The sequence below is a fragment of the Melospiza georgiana genome, chromosome 2 (genome assembly GCF_028018845.1).
Source record: "Melospiza georgiana isolate bMelGeo1 chromosome 2, bMelGeo1.pri, whole genome shotgun sequence".
Classification (NCBI taxonomy): domain Eukaryota; kingdom Metazoa; phylum Chordata; class Aves; order Passeriformes; family Passerellidae; genus Melospiza; species Melospiza georgiana.
In genome coordinates, this window is record NC_080431.1 from 18618077 (window position 1) to 18638652 (window position 20576).

The 20576-nt window shown below is 40.3% G+C and overlaps 1 protein-coding gene across 1 annotated transcript in view; it reads right to left on the reverse strand.

The window, feature by feature from the left end:
• The window catches only part of RASA3 (RAS p21 protein activator 3), a 129279-nt gene that overhangs the window by 56886 nt on the left and 51817 nt on the right, over positions 1 to 20576 (reverse strand). Inside the window, exon 4 of the mRNA XM_058045064.1 lies at positions 10240 to 10334. Within this exon, the coding sequence (XP_057901047.1) occupies positions 10240 to 10334 (95 nt within the window). The remainder of the gene's footprint in view (positions 1 to 10239; positions 10335 to 20576) is intronic.

The following is a 20576-nucleotide window of genomic DNA, read 5'->3' on the forward strand; positions in this document are numbered from 1 at the left end:
TTCATTCAACTAAATTTGGGTGCATAATTCCCACCATTATATTATAAGCTGAACTGATTGAAGGATATGGAGTGTCTATGGTCTGACACAGAAATGTTATGCTGAAGTTGTAATTAGCATTTTAAATATTAAGCAAGTATCTGCAACACTATTGTTAAAAATTATATCACAGAAGTATCTTATAAATTAACCTCCACATGTTTTAAACATTATAAAAATAAAATGCATTAAGCAATATAAACTGTAAGACAGGTATCAATAAAAGTATATCAAACAACTATTAAAAAGACACATTAAAAATGTTCAATTGTGTTGCTAGCATTCACAGTATCTACTGTTACACAGTGTTCAAGTCCTTACCATCACAAAGTACCAAGGTATACAAGCGTTTTTATAGAAATATTTTTGCTAGTCTTAAATAAATGTTTCCTTCTCAGGAAAGAATGCTTCAATGCACTCAGATGAGCCTGAGAGCAAACTGGCCATTTGCTCAACCTGAATAACAGACTGAATAAAATGAAAGCTCCTCATTTCAGAAATTAGGTTGAAAAAAAGATATTTTAAAATCAGCAGTATTTCACGCATTTTCCTAGCTACATTAAGCATAAAATGATTGTGATGCCTCTCATGGGCTAAAAAGCCATTTTTCTTGTAGCTTTTGTCTTTCTCTTGTGAAAGCTTTGAAAATGGTCAGCTGCTCCAAGAGTGACTCCAAGCTTCCTACAGCAAAACAGAGGTCATGGGATCACTGGGACCAGCAGCCTACAAGTATTCCCAAAACACCTTCCAATGTTTTACTCCCAGTTAAAAACTCAAATACCTTGAAATAAGACTACAGTAACATGCTTTCAGGCTTATTTTACAGAAAAGGTTACTCTTACATAAACAGAATGCTTTTTCCCAAATCAATTATACTATTATGCAAAACATAAGGATTCAGCTGAATAAATTCACTCCTGAGAAATGGCATTAGCTGGGTTTACAAAATACCAGATAATTCATTTTGCAAAGAGAAGATGGAAAACTGCAATAAATCAGTATCATAGGATCAAAAGTTAATCTAATCAACAAGAAGGTCAACCTAAAATGGATTACATGTACCACAGAAACAGAGAATTGCCATGATCTTTGACTGACAGTTTGTAAGAAAGAAATCTATATTTTTAGTATTAACAGAACTACTGTAATAATAACCGGAATCTTTTATTGTAGTAGGTCTGCAGAGTTTACAAGCAGGAAAGATTAGACAATGCAACAGAACAAAAGAAAAAGTTCATTTTACTGAAAACTGGAAAAGTGACTTCATCCTGCTCAGAGAGAATTCCTCCTTTGGAGCCAGGGATTGAGTCTAGGCTCAGTCCTGCATTAGGAGGCTATAATGCTTTCTTTTTTCTGAGAAAAAATCTGGAGGTTTGGTAATTCTGAAGCAGCATGTATTGATTATTCAAAACATTTCCATTAGCAAATATATTTCAGGGTTGTTCCTAGAAGCAGCTATGCTTATTAGCACAACCTTCTGTGGAAGGGTAGGACCCCTTTTCAAGGAACAAGCTGAAGGAGTGCCAATTCAACTGCTGAACACTTCCTTTTCCATCAGCTCCTGCTGACATGGAGGGTGGGTTCACAGGTCACACCTCCTTCCCAACCACATCTAACACCACATAATGGGGCCAGCCAGCTTCCAGTTATTGATTAGAGAAGCCACTGGATGACTGAATTTCTTGTAGGGAAGCAGACAGTACTCAAAAGGAAATAAGTAACAAAAAAACGTTTGAAAGGCCTTACTGAGAACACAATTTATACTATGCTTGTTAAATATAACCTTTACTACACACTCTGTTATCTGAAAACAAAACTGACTGCAAGTTGGCAAAAAAAAGAAAAATACTCAAAGTCCTGGTTTTCTAGATACAGGGAAAGTCTGTCTCCAGCCTGGAATGAAGCAGTGAGCCTCTGTGGACTGAAACACCAGAAAACAGTTATAAAGCAAATAAAAGTACACAAACCCTACCTAACTGTATCATGTTTCCAGCAGTTGCAAATTTGTGGTTTAATTTAACCGCAGTACTTTGAAGGAAAAAAAATGCATGACCACAGATTATCCTGAAGTTACTCTTACGACAAAGTTCTGCCACCCTGGCATGAAGCAGTTTCAGCATCCTGAACAAGGCCTCTGAGGCAGGGCTTGCAAGGTCACGAAGACACCACTGGGAGCCGTGTCAGAGTGCAGCTAAATGCACACATTTTGCCCTGGAATCTGACACACCCCACATGGAGCAGTTACTGTAGATTCAGATGCAACATCCAACCCAGATGAAAATAGATGCAATCTGGTTTTTCAGAGAAATGTTTATGAAAAGCCACTGACAAATACCAGGAACTTCTGTGCCTATCTGAGGCTCTAGAAGATGCACAAAAGACTGTCAGTCTGCCTAAGCTCAAGACAGGAGCCAAATCTATCCAAATTTCCCAAATCATTTTAAAGCAAATATCAACCAGGCCTCCATCCTTCTTGTTACTATAAAATTTTTAGAAATCTTTCACTTTTTAAAAACATCAAAGGAAAAGAACAAGTCTTCCCTACTGATTTTAAACAAAACTACAAAATATACAGTTTGCTTGAATATTAAGTATCAGGTCAATAGCCTTAATATCCAGGGCTCACACAGCATGATAATTCATTTCCACAAAAGAACAACAGTTGATATCAGGAAAACTCCTAAGTAAGGCATTTGTTTACTATTTTGTTTACTATTAAACCTGCTGGCAAGAGGTTTATGGTAACCCACACTTCTCACTAGCCTACCCAATTTTGCTGGGAACTTTCTCCCCAAGGTGGGAGGTGCACCTGGATGAAAGTTTTTCCAAACGTTTATTCCACATGGGGACACTTTTCCCAACTCAACTCTGCTCGTTGCTCAGCAGTGTGGAAAGAGGGACTGGGATCCACTTTTGGCTCCTTACTCTTCATCCTGCTGACAGAGTATTTCTGCTGCAAGCAGTCTCACCCCAGCTCCTGGAGGTGGAGGACAGATGAGATGCACCAGACAGGAGCTGTAGGAGAGGACTAGGCTAAGCAGGTGACATGAACCACAGTTCAAGACTGACTCATGCCACCACTTCATTTTTTTTGCAATCTCAAATTCAGGACTGTGATAACACTGATATATTGGTTTATCTTCCCTTGCTCCAAATTGTCAGGAGAAATGAGCATTGGAAGAACTCAGCACTGCACAGAGACCATTCCAAACTGGGAAATAACCTGCACTACTGCTTTTCCAGTCTTTCCAAATTTTATTTCAGAATATAGCAAATGTTATTGGGCAGATTCTGTCTACGCTGAAACCTTTTTACCCAGTTTCTTGGGAAGTCACTTTCTGCCATCAGTAAAACTTAAAAGCAAACAAGAAAACTGAGCCAAACCCTAAGGGCTCACTAAATGCTGTCCCTGAGGGAGTGGGAGGGGAAAGATCAAGGGTACAGCTACTGCTTTAGGTAAATCCAGCCCTGCAGCATTATAAGCAGCCTCACATAATGTCAGGCCTAACAGCAGGTTGGGAGCAGAAGGAAGAAGGAGTTTGTTTGCTGTCTATGTTTGCTGCTCATAGCAGCTGCTCCTTCCTTTAGCAGAGGGCAGCGGGCGGCTGGGAAAGGTCTGAGGATCATGCTAGAGATCACAGCCTGCCTGCTGGACCACAGGGCAGCTCCCAGAAACTGGAACAGAACCCAGCTGATTGCTGAGGCAAGTGCAGCAGCTCCATTCAGCACTGCATGGATTCATAAATGCTAAGCAAAGCGGAACTGATATCTGCTTGCTCTCCATATGTGCAAGCATGTCAGAACTGCTCAGGAGCTGGCAAACAACTTCACATGGCATAATGTTAACCTTCCTGTTTCTCTAAAGGAAGAATACTGCCATATGGTCAAAATCCTTAAAATTAATCTTTTTTTTCTCTCAAATAGTTTGATGGGATATAATATGTAGATGTTGCACGTGAAAGGGTTTCATTCCCCCAGACAAATTATGTTCTGCAGACACAGCCCCACGTATGTTACTTTAAAACCATGTACACTCGTTCAGCAGTAGGTGCTCCTCACCACAATAGACTAGCTACTGAAAAGTAATAGAACAAAACATTATTAGCTGCCCTAGCCCTTTGTGCTGTTAAGTCCAAATACTGTGCTCTTACATTCACACAGGAAGTCCTGCCACAAAGCAGGATCTGGTCAATAGCTGCTCTTTCCCTTTACCACAAACATTATTTACCATTGCTGATGCATGGTTCAGTTGTCAAATAATTTTGTCAGTAGGCATTTAGCCTTGAGATTCTCCCCACCCTATCAAAACAGACATGCCATCTCTCTTCAAAACAACTAGAAGACAGAAGCTTAAGTGCCACTGTTCAAAATATAGAGGGTAGCACCCATTTATTTCCTGTTAGTGGTTAAAAGCTGATACCTAACCTGGAAGCAGCTTCTTCTTTTTACCATTTGCATTTACCCAAGCTTACAGTAGGTTGTACAAAATGCGTCAGTGACTCATTTTTATGCTAGAAGTGTTTAAGTACCTACACAAAGATAGAAAATATCAGTATTGGACAGTGGGCACGCAATGCTCTTAACTGTTCATCGGATAATGTAATTCTATCAATTACTGGAGTGAAACTGCTCTGCACAGTTGCTCCTAAAGACAATTATATCTTGTATATTCAAATGTATATTCTTAATTAACAATTAGCAACAGAGCCATCACAGTTCAACACAACTTGGTCCACATATACAAAGAGCATTGATTTATATAGAACAAGAAGCAAGCAGACATGGGACAGTCCTTGGAAATTTCAACAAAGTGAATAAAAATAACAAAGTAACATTTCCAGCTTCCTCCACAGAATGGGATAAACTGTACTCAGTCTTGTGTGATGGAGAAGATGAGCTAATTAAAAAATTTGTGGTAAAATCTTGGCTCTGATGAACTCATGGCAAAACTCCCACTCCCAGAAGGCCAAGATTTCATTCACAAAGCCTGACACTTGGGATGCAGATTCTGCATTCAACAGGAAGATGAAGAAGAAAAAGGAAACATTTTTTTGAGAACCACACCACGTCTTAGCTAGGTTCTTCTAGTTAATACACAGGCAGCATTTCAGAGCCAGTAGTTATGTCAAGCAAGATAAGAAGTTTTAGGTGTACTCTCCAAACATACCCATAAATAATGTTTTCACTAATGAAGAACAGTACACCACATGACACAGTCCTTTCTCAAGAACAGGCATGTTTAATCAACAATAGTCAAAGGCCTGCATAGACAAAATGCTAAAGTGGTGAAAGGAAGAGGAAAAGCTTTTGGTGACTGAAGAAAGTACTTAACATCAGTTAATCTTTGGCACAAAGCTTTGAGTACAGAAGGTTAAAATGTGAGACAATTTGCTTCCTCAGTGTAGGTTATCTGCCCTTTACATGCCTTTTATTTTTATTAAGTTGATAGCCAAATAGATATCTCAGACACATCAAAGTTCTTATGAGAAGGAAGGGGAAATGAGCAATTATCAAGTTTTTGTCAGACTTTTTTTTGCCCCAACAATGACTTTACATAAGACCTTGAGCATAAATGGCTTTGGAAAAGCATTCTATCATTTAGAACTGAGAACTCAGCTGTAAGAGGACATGACTATTACACATTTGTCAATGGAATGGAGGAAGTAACTCAAAGCACACTTGAAAAGGGGAACTTTTAAAACAAGAGCCTGCACAGGAAAACATGTCAGAATAATTTCTCTTTGCACATGCCCCCATTTAGGCATAGACTGATGACATGGTTTGGAGTATGCTGGTGTATATAGATATTAATCAGAAGATATCTGAATCTTTAACCACTTCATTGATTACATATACACAAAGAATGTTTAGGTGGCAAAGCTCAAACTTCACAAAACAGACTTGAACTGTGAACTTCATGTGAAGTGAAAAAATATTAAGGGGAAAACTACTCAAAACCAGGAAAGGCCTTTTAAAGACTGCATGTGCACTTGGGCTTAAGTTCCACTGAGAACACATGGACCACTGAGAGCATCTGTCATCTACAGCCCTAGGCAAATTCTGAATCAGTTACTGTTGGGTAAACTTCCTTCTGTGAAGAAAAGGAAAACATTAATGGATCAAAGAAGAGGTACACGCAACAGCACGGCTATTTTTACTTCCAGACCTCAAAAAGTATGACAATGAGAATACAGCAGGTCCTGAAAGACAAATGACTGATAGAAAAGAAACATGTCCCATGTAAAGTGTGCAACATCATGCTCCTCCTGGCCTCAAGCAGCTTACAATGTTGTCCCTGCTGCTGCTAGCCCCTCCCCTCCAGCTGAAGCTGCCTGATTGCTCATAATCTATTTCAATGCAAAAGTTAAACCATTTTCAGCAAAGGCTCAATTCCTGTTCTGCTTCTCACTAAAATTCTTGGGCTCGTGTACTGTCAGACACTGGGCATTTAACTCTGGGCACAGTACTGAGGAGGAGGCAGGCTCCATCAGAACGTGGGAACTTAAAATTCCTTCAGCTAAACGCACACAAGCCCACCTGGTTATAGCTTTCTACCTCCAGAACAAGTTTCTCAGTCAGGAAAGTTAAGTCATAAATTAAACATTAATGGCTGCTGTCAACTTCTATTCTGTACTCTATATAAGAAAGCTTCCTGATCACATTTAACATTTTACTTTATATTTAAAAAGGAAATACTCATGTAATTTCATATTTGCATGACAAACACAAATACAAGCTGAAGTTTCATCATTTGTTCTTCACAGAGCAGCTCAAACTTAACCACCTAGAGCACAACTACTGTTTAATCACCCAGCTCTATCTCAACAGCATCCAGGCTATCCTGGATGGTAGTCCTGACAGGACTAGAGCAGAGCATGCACTGTGTTATCCTCAAACTAGTGAGAGCAAAACCAGCCAGTGAAATGTGGGGGCACTAATGTAGCAACAGAGAAAAAGCCTGGGAACTTCAAGGGGCAGCTACAGCCCACGGCTGACTGACACAGCACCGTGCTCTGGCAGCCACTGCTTTCCACTGACTCAGGCAAGGGGAAGTTGAGATGCACCTGATGATGCTGATTATCTCACTGGGTGGGTTTGCTAGATAAAGGGTGAACCAAACCCACAAAAGGCACTGGGGGGGTTGTACTGCCTGCTCTGCATCTGTGGGCTGAGCAGCTGCACAGTCCCACCTGTACTGCTCCCTGCGAGACTGAACACAAGGTGCTGGTGAGATCACAGGCTCAGCAGCACCCAGCACAGACATACAATGCCCTCATTTTTTCTTCAACATGAGCAATCATGCCAGACTCCTGTACTTGCTGTCAGGCAATAAATGGAGGTGGCATTAAAGCATCTGACAGTAATACTCATATCTGTGTAGTCTGACAATTAATGCAGTCCTGCTGTCAGTAACATCCTTATCTGCAATAAAATTTATGAAGCCATAATCTCACTCCTGAACATACAAAGCACCTTTATAAGACAGTAAGAATTGGCAATGTTGTAAAACCATAAAACTAGATTCAAAGTCTCAAGCTAAACACCTTGGAAACAATCTGTGATGAAGTTATACAACACTTAACACTTACATACTGATTTTTTAAAGTATACAAGAACTCATACAAATGAGGTACCAAATGCTGAACAAAATTTTAAATTTCTCTCACTAAACTTCAGATAGCTCAAAATATCAGTTCTTACATCACAAATGCTACTATCTATAATTTCAAATCAGTCTTTCTGTTCTCAAAAACGAGGTACCATGTCCTAAAAGTGGGCCACAAGAAACAAAGCATCCAATATCACTAATTTTTGAACAATCCATTGCTTTTAAGGTGGCTTTCAGTTTCTGACTGTGCTGGCTGTTCTGCTTAAAACCTGGGTATTTTTAGACTTCACACATGGTAAAGCTAAGTCTCTCATAGGTTTATTATTCTTACCCACTTTCTTTCATATCATGGCCTAATGTATTAGAAATAATTAGAAACCTGGTCTCCTTTTTCTTTTTTAATTTCTCAGTCTGACTGCATAACCCCAAGCAAGTCACATTCTTTCTGACATTTACTCTCACTGTATTCAAAGTGTGGGAGTGACAATAGCTTACCTCAATAGAGTGCTGTGATGCATAGCTAAATAGCCATGAAGTGATCTACAACATGGAAAAATAGTACAACAGCCCCTGGCTGACAAAAGCAGAAAAAGCAGGAGTTTCCTGGCCTACAGCTCAATGTTTAATCCACTAGATTGTATTGGAAAAGCTGCTAGAATGATAAAACTGATAGCTGCCACATAAAGACTGCCTTTGTACTAGTATTTGCATGATTCACTGCAAATGTTAACTATTAAAAATTTCTTAAACTATTTCTTTAAAGTTGGAGGAAAACCGAGTAACATTGTAAAAATACTCATCATTAATACAAGGATTTTATTTTTCCTTACAAATCATGAAGTGCTTAGGACAACTGAGATACTGCAAATGTAAAAGATACAAACAAAAAAAATTCATTTGGCTATCTTCACTTGCATAAGAATTCATACAAAATATTTACAAATCTGCTCCCATTATTATGGAAAACCAAGCCCTCTTGCAGCCTCAACATAAAGACCAAGGAACTTTTAAATAAATGGAAAAAATTAGAGTATCATGTAAATCATATTTACACTACATGTAATAAAGGCTTATTGTGGAGCCCAGAAACAGCTTTTAAGAGTTGGGCTCTAGTGAGGATGCAAACAGAAGTGATAAACTGCACAATTATGAACAGAGAACATGCTTCCAGCAAATCCTGTGCTCCTCATCACTCAAAGCAAGAGCTGTCTGCCCCTTACATTAGCACTGCTGCCCTAGAAAGGACCCTGGTCTAAAAAGCTTCCACAAATTCACTCTGTATAAATATTGTAACAAAACAAACAATGCAGAAGCTTATCTAAATATTGGCTTTCTTCAACTGATAAATTACAAAGGGAAAGTTTTCATATCCTACAGGAAATAAACACCTAATCTATTGTTCCAAAGGCACTGTCATAAGAGGCTTTGGGGTAAGAAGACAGGGACACACCAGGGTAAACAGAATAGATCTCATAGTTAAAAGCCTGTTAAAAAGCCTTTCCATCACCAGTGACACTGAAATGTGGCATTAGAGAGGATCAATATTTTACAGGAGAATGTCACAGGCTGAAGAGGCTGTCCTGAGGCTTTCTTTGTATCACAGGCACAACAGGGTATTATTTGTCTCTCCAAACAAAAAGAAAACCTAATCTTGCATGCATTTTTACATATGCTTCACCATACATGACTACACTTTATGTTGGAAAGTGTGTGCATTTTAAGTGTCATTTTCCAACCTGGTGTATGTGCAGACTTGCACACACACTGAAAAGCCAAGGCACTGTGTCCAACCCTACCATACAGAAGTATCTAAGAGGCATTTCCCCTTGCATTTATCTGAGACTTTTGCACAGGCCAGATATTCATGTCTCCTCCTAAACAAATAATGTGGTTCAAAAGTGATATGTATACTTACAGGAGGAAAAAAAAAAAGGTAACTGGCACAGTATTTTGCTATACAATTTGATTGTTTGCTTTGTTATAATGATTGTTTTCACAAGACCTAATGTCATAACAGAAAATAGAATCTGCTTCAAAAGAAGAAAAGTACAGAGAGAGGAGCCACACTGTGTAGAAAAATTTGCAAAGTAACAAAACCTAAATGTGATTTAGGGCTGAAGTAATACAATAATCAGCATTCCCACTGTATGGAAGAGGGCCTGGAGATCTGGCAAGGAATGTTTTTCACATTTAAGATGTACTTATTGCCATTCCTGTGGCAACCTGCCAACATAATTATTTTAAGCAGTACCTGCAGATACTATTTTCAAGATGGTTCCACTCCCTGAGGAATCAACTGTTATTTATAGGCCTGAAGTTATTTGATACTTGAGATAAACACACCCTCCCTGTATCAGACCTGATGGTTCACATTGTTTTCATTGATTCTGTATGCAGAATCCTGACCCCCAGTGATTTATGCACACTTTTAATCCACCCTACACTCATCACCAAAACCCAAACCACACTAATGGGCAATGCTTCCTTTTTGTAGGGAAGCAACATATCTGCCCCAGAGCCATGACACCCGTGAAACTGCCATGGCCTTGTTACAAATACTCCTTGCCAAGATATGTTTTTAACCATCTCACCTGTACTTCTGAATCAGCATCAACATGCTGGAGTTGAAACCAGGTGTCTCTGTTATGATACTTCTGCAGATCTTCTTTCTGTATAGCTACCTTTCCTGAAATAAAACAAACAAGAAACAGAGTTTAAGACATACTGTAGCTCCACCAAGATATATTTCCATCGAAACCAAGTTGCAAAACAATGATTTAGGGCCTGTCCTATTCAAGAAAGGCTTTAGAGCAAGGGAAGATTTTCTTGGGGAATATTTCTTTACACAATAAATAATGATGAGCATAATATTGATGGATCATACAATTCTGACAAGCATCTTTTTCCACTCCATTTAGTGAATGACTTTTGTGAAGGAATTTTGTGAAAATTCCTAAAGTCCTACACACCTAACAGAGTGAAGCACTGGACATTATGGACAAGCTTGAAAATATGCTTATAACAAAAACATCATTATTAATTCTCTAACATGCAATTAAACTTGTGGGAAGAAAAGCTTGGTAAACACTGCAGAGATTTTTTTGTGGCTGATGTCTGTAACCATCCCAAATTAACAGTGCCCTGCATATGCTATTGCCAACAATATTTCAGGATGAGGCATTTCAAAGTATAGTTTTGTAGGAAAAGGAAAACAACTAGAAATGTCAAATCACAGCATATTCCCACATCTGCACTTTGGCATCCTGTCAACCCCTCTCTCTCTCACTCAAATCTTTCAGACTTGGCATTACACAAGCCAGAGCCACCCAAGGGCTGTCCCTGACTCTAGAGAAAAGCCAGGGGGGAAAACCACACCAAAACACTGAAGAATTTTAACTCTTACATCTTTATCCCCTTCTTGCCACTACCAAATTATCTGTTTTGGTAGGTACAGTAGCAGCACTCAGCTCCACGCTGTGAACTAAGAGCCTGCATGACTGCAAAGGGTCAATGCAGAAATTTCTGTCTCAGGCAGAAAGTACAGCAATTTCTCTCAGGCAGAAAGTACAGCACTCTCTGAGGAGCACTGAAACTTTTTCCAAGCCTCCTTCTTTGTATACACAAAGCTGAGTGTGGCATGCCTGAGGAGCACGTGATGCTCAGAAGGCTGCTTTGGGTTGGGTGGCTCCCCAGGCACTGAGCAGAGCAGCATGTTTGAGGGGAAAGAATCCAGGGCAGTCAGAGACACTGACAGGGCTCCAGGAAGCTGGGGTTTGGCAATGTGGTTGGGTAGATTTCTGCTGCTAAAGTGAGTTGCTCACACACAGTTTGCAACCACTGCTTTGTCATAAAAACACAGACTTTCTTTAACCAAATGTTGCTAGATAAAATTCACCAATGGATATATTTTTCTGGGAAAAAGAGTACCAAGGCAACCTAAATTCATGCAGTTTGGCCAGATGTCAGTAATACATTACCCCAGCACATGTTAACAGAACACATTTACAAAGAAAAAAAAAAGGCAAGAACACATGATCAAAGACTACAAAGGTGGCAAAGAAAAAGCACTTCCCTTCAGAAATCTAAAAGCTTAGAGAAGTCCTAGCAGCAAGCTATTAACAGCATTCCTTCAATTTATGGCCTTTTCCTTTAGTTGGATGGCTTCACCCAGCCCTCCTGTTTGCTGGGCTATGCCCCATACCACGTTGCATCTGCATTGTTCTGTCACCACAGGCTGTTTCTGATGACAGTTTCCAGATTTCCGGTCCCAGTTTCTAAACTACCTGCCATTCTTCCACAACTGCCCTGCATGGTATCTGGCAGGGTTTCTGCTCTAGTTTCCCTTTCAGAACTTCTGACCCATTATTTCTAAGTCTTGTTCACTCTGTCCTCAGCACCATCCTCTCACTGCTTGGCCTGTGGAGATTATCAGATCCATCTCCTGTCAAGCATTTAACTAGAGATTAACAAGGGAGACTCTTTACTGGATATGCAGAGCAAGCCACTTGAAACTTCTTAGAAAAGCAATAATTAAATTACACAAACCTACAAAATAATATGGCAGGAAGGGTAAATAAGACATCTGCACTGTGCTGAACAGAAGACATAAAGTTATTCTGCTGAGAATCCATGGCATGATGACTGTGTTTTTTCAAAGCTTCTACTTTTATTCTCCAACCACAGCGGTTTGTGGGGAACCTACTTTCTCTAAAACACTTGGGAGAGGAATACATTGAAATGCATGACCTTCCACTAACTGCTTTGGACCTCATTTGAAATTGTTTACTTTCACTGGCTGCTATCCTCACTCTACCCTTTAATCTCCTGCAGAAATCCTCCACTCAACTGCAGGTTGCACACACTCTGCAAACACTGTCACCTGCCATCATCCCATTCACAGCCACCTCCCTGTAAGGAGTGCCCTGAAGAAAACCCAAGGATTCTTTTCCAATATCTGCATCTGCACGTGGCATAAATGGGGTGATCACTGCCCCCTTTTTCAGCAGGGAGTTCCACTGCTCTCTGCATCAAGGATGGCAGGGTAACCCAGCTGGGTCTGGCCACAAAGTCAGTACATGATCATGATTGCAGCACCAAGTGTTCACAGGCAATGGCACGTGCCTCCAGCTCGGAGGGAGTTAACATGGTGATACAACTGTTTTGATTAGGAAACTGTTTGAACAGCACTGTTTGCTCTGCACACAAGCAAGTTTTATTAATGACTGAAACTTACTGACTGGGCTGGCTATTATCCAGGGGTTTTCATTGCATACCAAATGATCCACAAAGAACTAAAATCTACTAAGGAAAAAGAAAAGGGTGGCAGTAAAAAGAGGGCCTACAGTTTGGCCAGTCTAAACATATACAAAGATATAATACTGATAAGGCAGAATGTTTGATCTGCCCTGTTAAACAGTTCTCTCCACACACACAGAGGAGCTTCCCTCTCAATTTGTTAATAATTCTTCACCTGCACCAGCCATGTGCATATGCTCATCCAGCTCACATTCCTCCTCCTCATCACCAAAACACAGGGCAGGTGCTAAGCATGGTCATGTTTCTGCCCTGGTCTACACAGTCACTGCTCTTCCACTGGCTGACCTACATCTGACCTGGCTCAAACAACTTCCACAGCACCAGAACTAGGCTAAATCCAGGCCAATAATCACAAGCTCTTGGCACCTGTCATTTGACCTGACACTACACGATAAGAACCTGTAATTCTCCCTGAAGATAAACCTGACACGAGAGGTCAGAAGGATTTACCACCTCTCATTTAGGGGATGTTTTCCTCCCTGTGGTTCTTCAGCATGCTCTCAAACTTGAGCCCATTGTCTCACACTCTTTCTCAAGACTTGGGTGGCTTCCAGACAGCCCCAAGAAACTCTAAATCTTGCACCTGAGGCACCCAGCCACTCCTGCTGGTTTCCTCAGAGTGGCCCCAGGCTGCAGAGTCTGCATCTGATTCAGCTTTTAGACACTGCATGGGAAGAGGCAGGAAACAGCCAAGCTTGTTGAACAATGTAAGGTGTAATTTCAAAACTTAGTATAAGTTACACTTTTAGAAGTTCGATTCTCAGCAAAAACCAGCAAAGATGAAGTAAAAATATTCTTCTCATCTGAACTAATTTCTTTCTGAAGCCTGATGCTCACCAGAGCCTCAGACTGGGGGAGGGTAGGAAAGCCTCACACACTGCTGTGTGTTTTCCATCCATATGGCAACATTTTCCTTATGACCATCCCCCTCCTCACTTCAGACTGAACAGATCTTCACTGCAACGTTTAAATCCTAAACTCTGTGTTCAAAACAAACATGCAACATGCCACAACTGAGCTCTTCCCTCTATGAACCTCTCTTTAGAGAAAAAACAATATAATAAAGTTACTACCTAGGCCCTGGATGATTTTAAAGCTGCAAATTCCACTTTATAATCCCCTGGTACAAACTGATTTAAGAGCCTCCTACATTCTCCACCCATGCACCCCCACCCTCTCAAGCAGGGCATACTGAAAACTATTGAGGAAATCAAGCTAATCTAAAAAAACCTCAAAAAATGAAAATAAACATTCTGTGCAAGGAGAAGAGAATAAGAAATAAGTTTCATGGGCCACATGTGGGTGGTGTTGGCATTTTTAACACAAAGGTCATTTCAACTGACCTGTTTTAGAGCTTCCTCACTCAAGAGTCACATTAACATAGCTAGAAGACAGAAGACAGCAGGAAATCTGTAATTTGGGCACAGAGGCAGAGATTTTGAACAGAGAAGGGTAGGAATTTCTGGCCATACCACCTGGAAAAGTGCTTGTGGAAGCACCACACCCTCAGTGCCCATCCCTCACTGGTTACAAACATTTTTCCAAAACAAGTCAATGCAGCCCATTAACCTGTCCCTGAACATGCCTAGGCTTGTTAAGTTAGGGTCAACATCTCCATACAAACACTGACAGAAATTATAATTTGGCTCAGGCATTCTCCACCCATACACAACCACCTTCTGTCTGCAGTACCTGTTGGTGACAAAAGCATTAGGCATTGGTTGAAGGATTACATCCCACCTTTTAAAGAGTAATTTTCTAGACTGCAAATGAGATATGCAAATATTTCTGACAGATGCTAGACTAGTAGAAGATTCCTTTACTGAAAAAGTAGCACAGCAGCAAGGAAAGGAGCTTGTTATTTTAAAAGGGCACAAGGCTCTACCAGAAACATGATCCAACAGTTATTTTACAGAAGTCTAAAATCAGAGAGAGCATTTCAGGAGCTCTTGTGCCTTCTCCTTAGGTTATCTTTATCTTGGAATACCTACATAGTGAAAACAACAGAATTTTACACACTGTTGCCAGGTGAGCTGATATTATATAATATCCTTCATTAACAACGACTGCAGTACAGGTAATTTACAGCAAAGGGTTAGGTCTGAGTCACACATTAAAAGACCCCAAAAGCCTAATTAACTGAGTCTTCTCACAGCTCTGAACAGAGACTTTGTCTCCTTCCTATGTAATGCAATAAGTGAGCCTCAAAGCTACTTCAGAAGTTGCTTCATGTAGTACGTTAGGTACACAGACATACTGTATCACTGTATTGATTTAATATAACTGTTATGAAGGTGCACAAAGGAGCTTTCAATGGTTGGAAAGACTAGGGACAAATCAGAACCAATTTTAATCAACACTTTAGGCTGTGAGAGCCTAATTATCTTGAAACAAAAAGCATCACTGCTATTTCAGCCTACCTATATGGTTATAATTATCTGCGTGAAAGGTTATTTGTCTTTAAATGAAAGTACAGAAACCTTTCCTGCCTTTTTCAAGAACACCACAAATTCACTCACCTCTCCCATAACACACAAAAAGATCAAAACAAGCAAACTCCCTATTTCAGAATTACAAAGATAAGGATGAGAATTATGGGCAACATAAGGCTTCAGAGCTTTAGAAGCAGCAGAATTGTTCCCTCCTGGCTCCTGTGCAGTGCACCATGAAGCACAAGCACTATTAAACCATCTGCTACAATGGATAAGAATTTAGTGGCAATAATAGCAGAACACTTCCAGCACAGCATTAGTGCATCCACAGAGAGTACTGAGGTATGTGATATTCATGACCTCAATTTCATTTGTTTGGGTTTTTTAAACCAGTCCAAATATACTAAGAATATCACTTATTAAATCAATTTTTCCCCTTTGTGGGATTTATCTTGGATAATAAGGCAGAGAAAAGTAGGCTGTGGACAAAACACAGCTTCCATCCTTTAAAGCTGCAAGCTGCAGCATTGCATGAATTTCCATCAGGGTTCTTTTGCTGGTCACAATGCAAGAGATCTCACCTGGCTTCCATCTGAATTTCTGCTCTCCCTCCCTGCTAAAAACAGCAAAACCCACACACAAAAAGAACCAATCCTCAACCACACCTCTGGTATCAACTCTGCCAGCAGCTCCCTGGGCCCTTAAAATGGCCCTACATCTGAGACACTGGCTGTAGCCTGTGGTGGGTTGCAGTGGGAGAGCACTCCTGAACTCGACCTGCATTCACTGCTGTTTGCCTTCCAGCAGGCACCAAAACCCTGAGCACGCTGCCTGCACTGAACAGCCACCTCATCCACCCCCCCATTCTACATACAAACAACATTAAAACTTGTCCTCGTGTCAGCAGGAGGTCAGGAGGGCTTCATGAAAAGACAGTCGAGGTTCTAGCACATTACGCTCAGTAGTTTTGTTTAGATCTGTATTTCCAGGATGAAGAAGAAAAAATACCAGTTTTTGAAAGCTCAACTTTTTTTTCCCCTGCTCTTGAGACCACCCATCAGGTTAAAAGATATTGTGAGTGCCAACTTTTTCTATGCAGAGTGTATTTACTTTAGCCTTTCTGTGTAGCTGCAGAGAACATTTCCAAGATAATTCTAGCTTATATCTTTTTGAGACTTGCTATGGAAGAGTCATCTGTTTCCTTTATTTCATTAGCAGTTATATTTATATATCATACTGAGCAGATATGTTACTCCCACGTCATCCACCAGTACATTATGGAAGCAGCAAACCACTGCCCAAGCCATGCTCAGGCTGGAAGAAACCAAGGAACGCTATTTTCTACTGAAATTTTGACCTCTGCTTCATGCTTTATTGGAGGATCTTTCCTGCACTTAACTACCAAGAAGCACAGTTCATCAGGGATGATTTTTTCAAATTTTTTCTTTTAAACCAGTAAAATACTGAAATAAAAAGGTGATGCTTCAGCTACATTTGGTAACACTTACCTAATAACTGGAGATTGTTTGCTTGGATGTTTGGTAATAAATTACTCTACAAATATACCTCCTCAGCTTTGGAAGTAACCATTAACAAAGACACAGGTAATTCAAACATTCAAGCCTCAAACAACTTTCAATTCCAAGGTGTTTTCATTTTGTGAGTGTCTCCAAGAGTTAGGAGTTGGTTTCATCTACTTTAGTCCACATTAGCCAAATTTAACTCCTTCTGTAGGCAAATTTGTTTTAGTGCTTTACATTGCTTCACCTCATCCAGCATTAAGCAGGAAAAGAGTTACAACCTAATAAGATAGAATAGCCACAAGAGTCTCAATTTGTCATACAACACACCTAACAACCTGTATGAAGGTGACTTAGAGCAGCTAAGTTATTGTAAATGCAATTAACAGAACCACATACTAGTCTTCTCCCACTGGCTTTCTACTCCTTCACTGAAAAGCTTTAACATTTCACATCTGTGCTTTATTCAGCACATTCCATCCCCAGCAGCACAGCAGCATTTTGTTCTATTCAGTTCCTGCTCAGCACAGATGTTGGCAAGTCAGTTTCATGTATCTCTCACCAAAACAACTGAAGTGCTGAGGTGAGGAAAACCAAAATCACTTAAGTAGAGGATAAATGATTGTGTACTTGTCACCTGAAGGACAGATGATATCAACCAATCTCTCACCCAAGTGTTAAGTGATTTGGTGTGGCATATTTCCTGTTTTTAATCTGATCTGTATATTTAAGGTCACAGCCTGGCAGTCTGAGCTATTCATTACACACCTAGAAATACCAGCTCAGGGCATATCACAAACATGGTTTTCCTCACTAAATCTAGCTCAGTTATTCAGGTGTGAGAAACCCAGTTTATTGTTATTACAGACACAGCATGTCTCATTCAACATCTCTAAAAGGCTGAAAAATATCAAAACAATCATTAAAGAACATTTGCCTGATATAGCAGCACTACTATCCTGATATTCCTTCTGCTGCATCTAGCCAGAGACATCTTTTTTTTCCATTATTACTGGAGGGGCACCAATTGAGTTTTTCAAGTTAGCCTCATCTCCTCTGTGTTTTTCTCATTCTAACAACCAGAAGGAAATAGGTGATCTACACATTATATACACATATTCCAGCAAATTGTCTTACTACTACTGCTTGATCATTCAGAAAAAAACAAATGCGATTTTAAAATGCTTTCATATTTCCTGCTCAAAGCATCTCAACACACTACATAAGTCAGTACATAAACTCTATCCAGTAACAGTCAATATCACTTAAACAACAACTTAAAACTAGTTTACTTTCACAGTAACTATTTGCTATTTTATCTTAAAAAAGAGAAAAATAATATTTCAGATCCACTGAACTCTGAATTTTCTTCATTATATTTGCATTTCAACCAGCATTCAATATTCTTCCAAGACACAATGGTTCAAAAGTTGTGTCTGTTAAGCTAACAAAATCCCAGATGACTTAGCAATTATGATTAAGAAAATGCAAATGTAATAAGCAAACATGCAGACTCAAAAGATATCTTTATCTGCACAATCCTCCCATCCTGTATGCCAAAATACTACAGCATGTTCCAAAACATATCTGCTACACATGTTTCAGTTTGAGTTTGTTTGGCTCTTCCCAGAAGTTTGTGTCAGAGGTTTCACGGGGTTCTTGTTTTTCATATTCTCTCTCCCACATCTTCTGTTTTTGGTAGCTTAACCATTCTCATCTTCACACACTGAGTTGCATTTCTGAAGTTACACAAATTTACCATCACAAACTTATACTTCACATTTCAATAAATAAAAGCATGCCTGAGCTCCAGTAACCCCGGAAGTCAGTACTGTAACACCAAGTCGCATTGTAATACCAAGTCAGTATTGTAACTGGAAACATTGAACAGTGAACCAAAAGGAATTCTGCTAACCAAACATCTACAAAAAGTAGCTACTTGCTGAATTCTCACCATTTTGACCCATTTGCACTCATTCTCTGTCTCAAGATCCCCTCAAAACTAGCCAAATAACAATGCAAGAGATGTCAAACATTTCAAATCACACATAGGTAAATTCACAAGCTCAGTAACATATGGACTTTAAATCAGTCTCCCCTGGATGGAAGACACTACCCCCCAACTCCCTCCTCTGAAAAAGTTCATTGCTGGATGAGCATAAGTAACTACATTTTATTCAACAGAAGTCTCTCATGATAACAGGATGTCACAAGGGATCTTTGGAATGCAAACTAAGGGCCTCTGACTGCAGAATTTGGTGGTTCAGTGGAAAAGAGCTCATTTTAGCTCTGATCTGATCACCCCTTTCAGTAGAGACATCTTCCAAACCTTCCTTGCACAAGCCTCTTCAAGGAAAGTTTTAAGTCTTAAAACTGAGCTGAAGATACAGATAGAATAACTATTGCTTTAAATGTTACAGACTTTTACAAATTGAAGAGTTCCTTTGTGTGGAGGGATAGAATATAAGAGAATAGTGCAGAAGGTAATCTCACACCTGAGGAGTTGCAGCTGTGCTAATCACCAAAGATTAGAACAGGCCTGCCCTTAATAGGCCACAGCTGTGTCCAATAAGATCAGTGCTATAAAAGAGTGAGTTAGCTGGGTGAGAAGAGAGTTGGTGTTAGTTGGCTGAGCTGTGAAGAAGGAGTTGGTGCTGTGAGGAGTTGTCTGTGAGAAATCACCAAGAAGGTATGGGAACTTTTGCAATAAGATGACAACACCCTTGTTCAAAAAAAACTCCACTGTTGAGCTTTGCAGCTGCTGACTCCCACAGTGAAAACAGCCACAAGCAGGTACTCCAGAGCACTGTTCTCTTCCCAGAAAAATTTCCTACTACGAGCAGAACTTAGAGAGTAGTATCAAACTGACAGCAATTCTGGATTTTTTCTTCCCTTCTCTCCATTGCTATTTATCACACTTTCATTTCTTTGAAATACTTTTCAAAACATGTCTCAATAAGAAGTAAGGGAAACAGAAGGAGGAGGAGAGGAAAAATACTACAATACATAATGTGCACTGTGTAAAATCTCAGTGTAGGCAGGAACACCAGAGTTTTGACTTCTAGTGCTACATCAACACTGACACCAAGCTCTGTGGTTTGGCTGACACACTGGAGAGAAGGAATGGCATCCAGGGGGCCTTGGAGAAGCTGCAGAGGTGGGACAATGGGAGTTTCATGAAGTTTAATGAGGCCAAGTACAAGGTCCTGCACATGGGTCAGGGCAATCAGAAGTTCAAACACAGGTTGGGTGGAGAATGGATTAAGAGCAGCCCTGAAGAGAAGGACTTGGCAGTGCTGGTGGACAAGAAACTCAATGATCCAGCATTGTGCACCTCAAACTTCCAAGGCAAGTGTATCCTGATGCTGCAACAAAAGCAGGGTGACCAGCAGGTGTAAGGAGGTGATTCTGACCCCCTAGGTCTGCTCTTGTGAGACCACAGCTGGTGTACTTTGTCCAGGTCTGGGGGCCCCAACACAGGAAGGATGTGGACCTGCTGGAATGAGTCCAGAGGAGGGTCACTACATTGACCAGAGGGCAGGAGCACCTCTCCTGTGAAGACAGGCTGTTCAGCCTGGAGAAGACATGGCTCCAAGGAGATTTTCCAGCCGCCTCTCAGTGCCTGAAGTGGGCCAACAAGAAGGCTGGGGAGGGACTTTT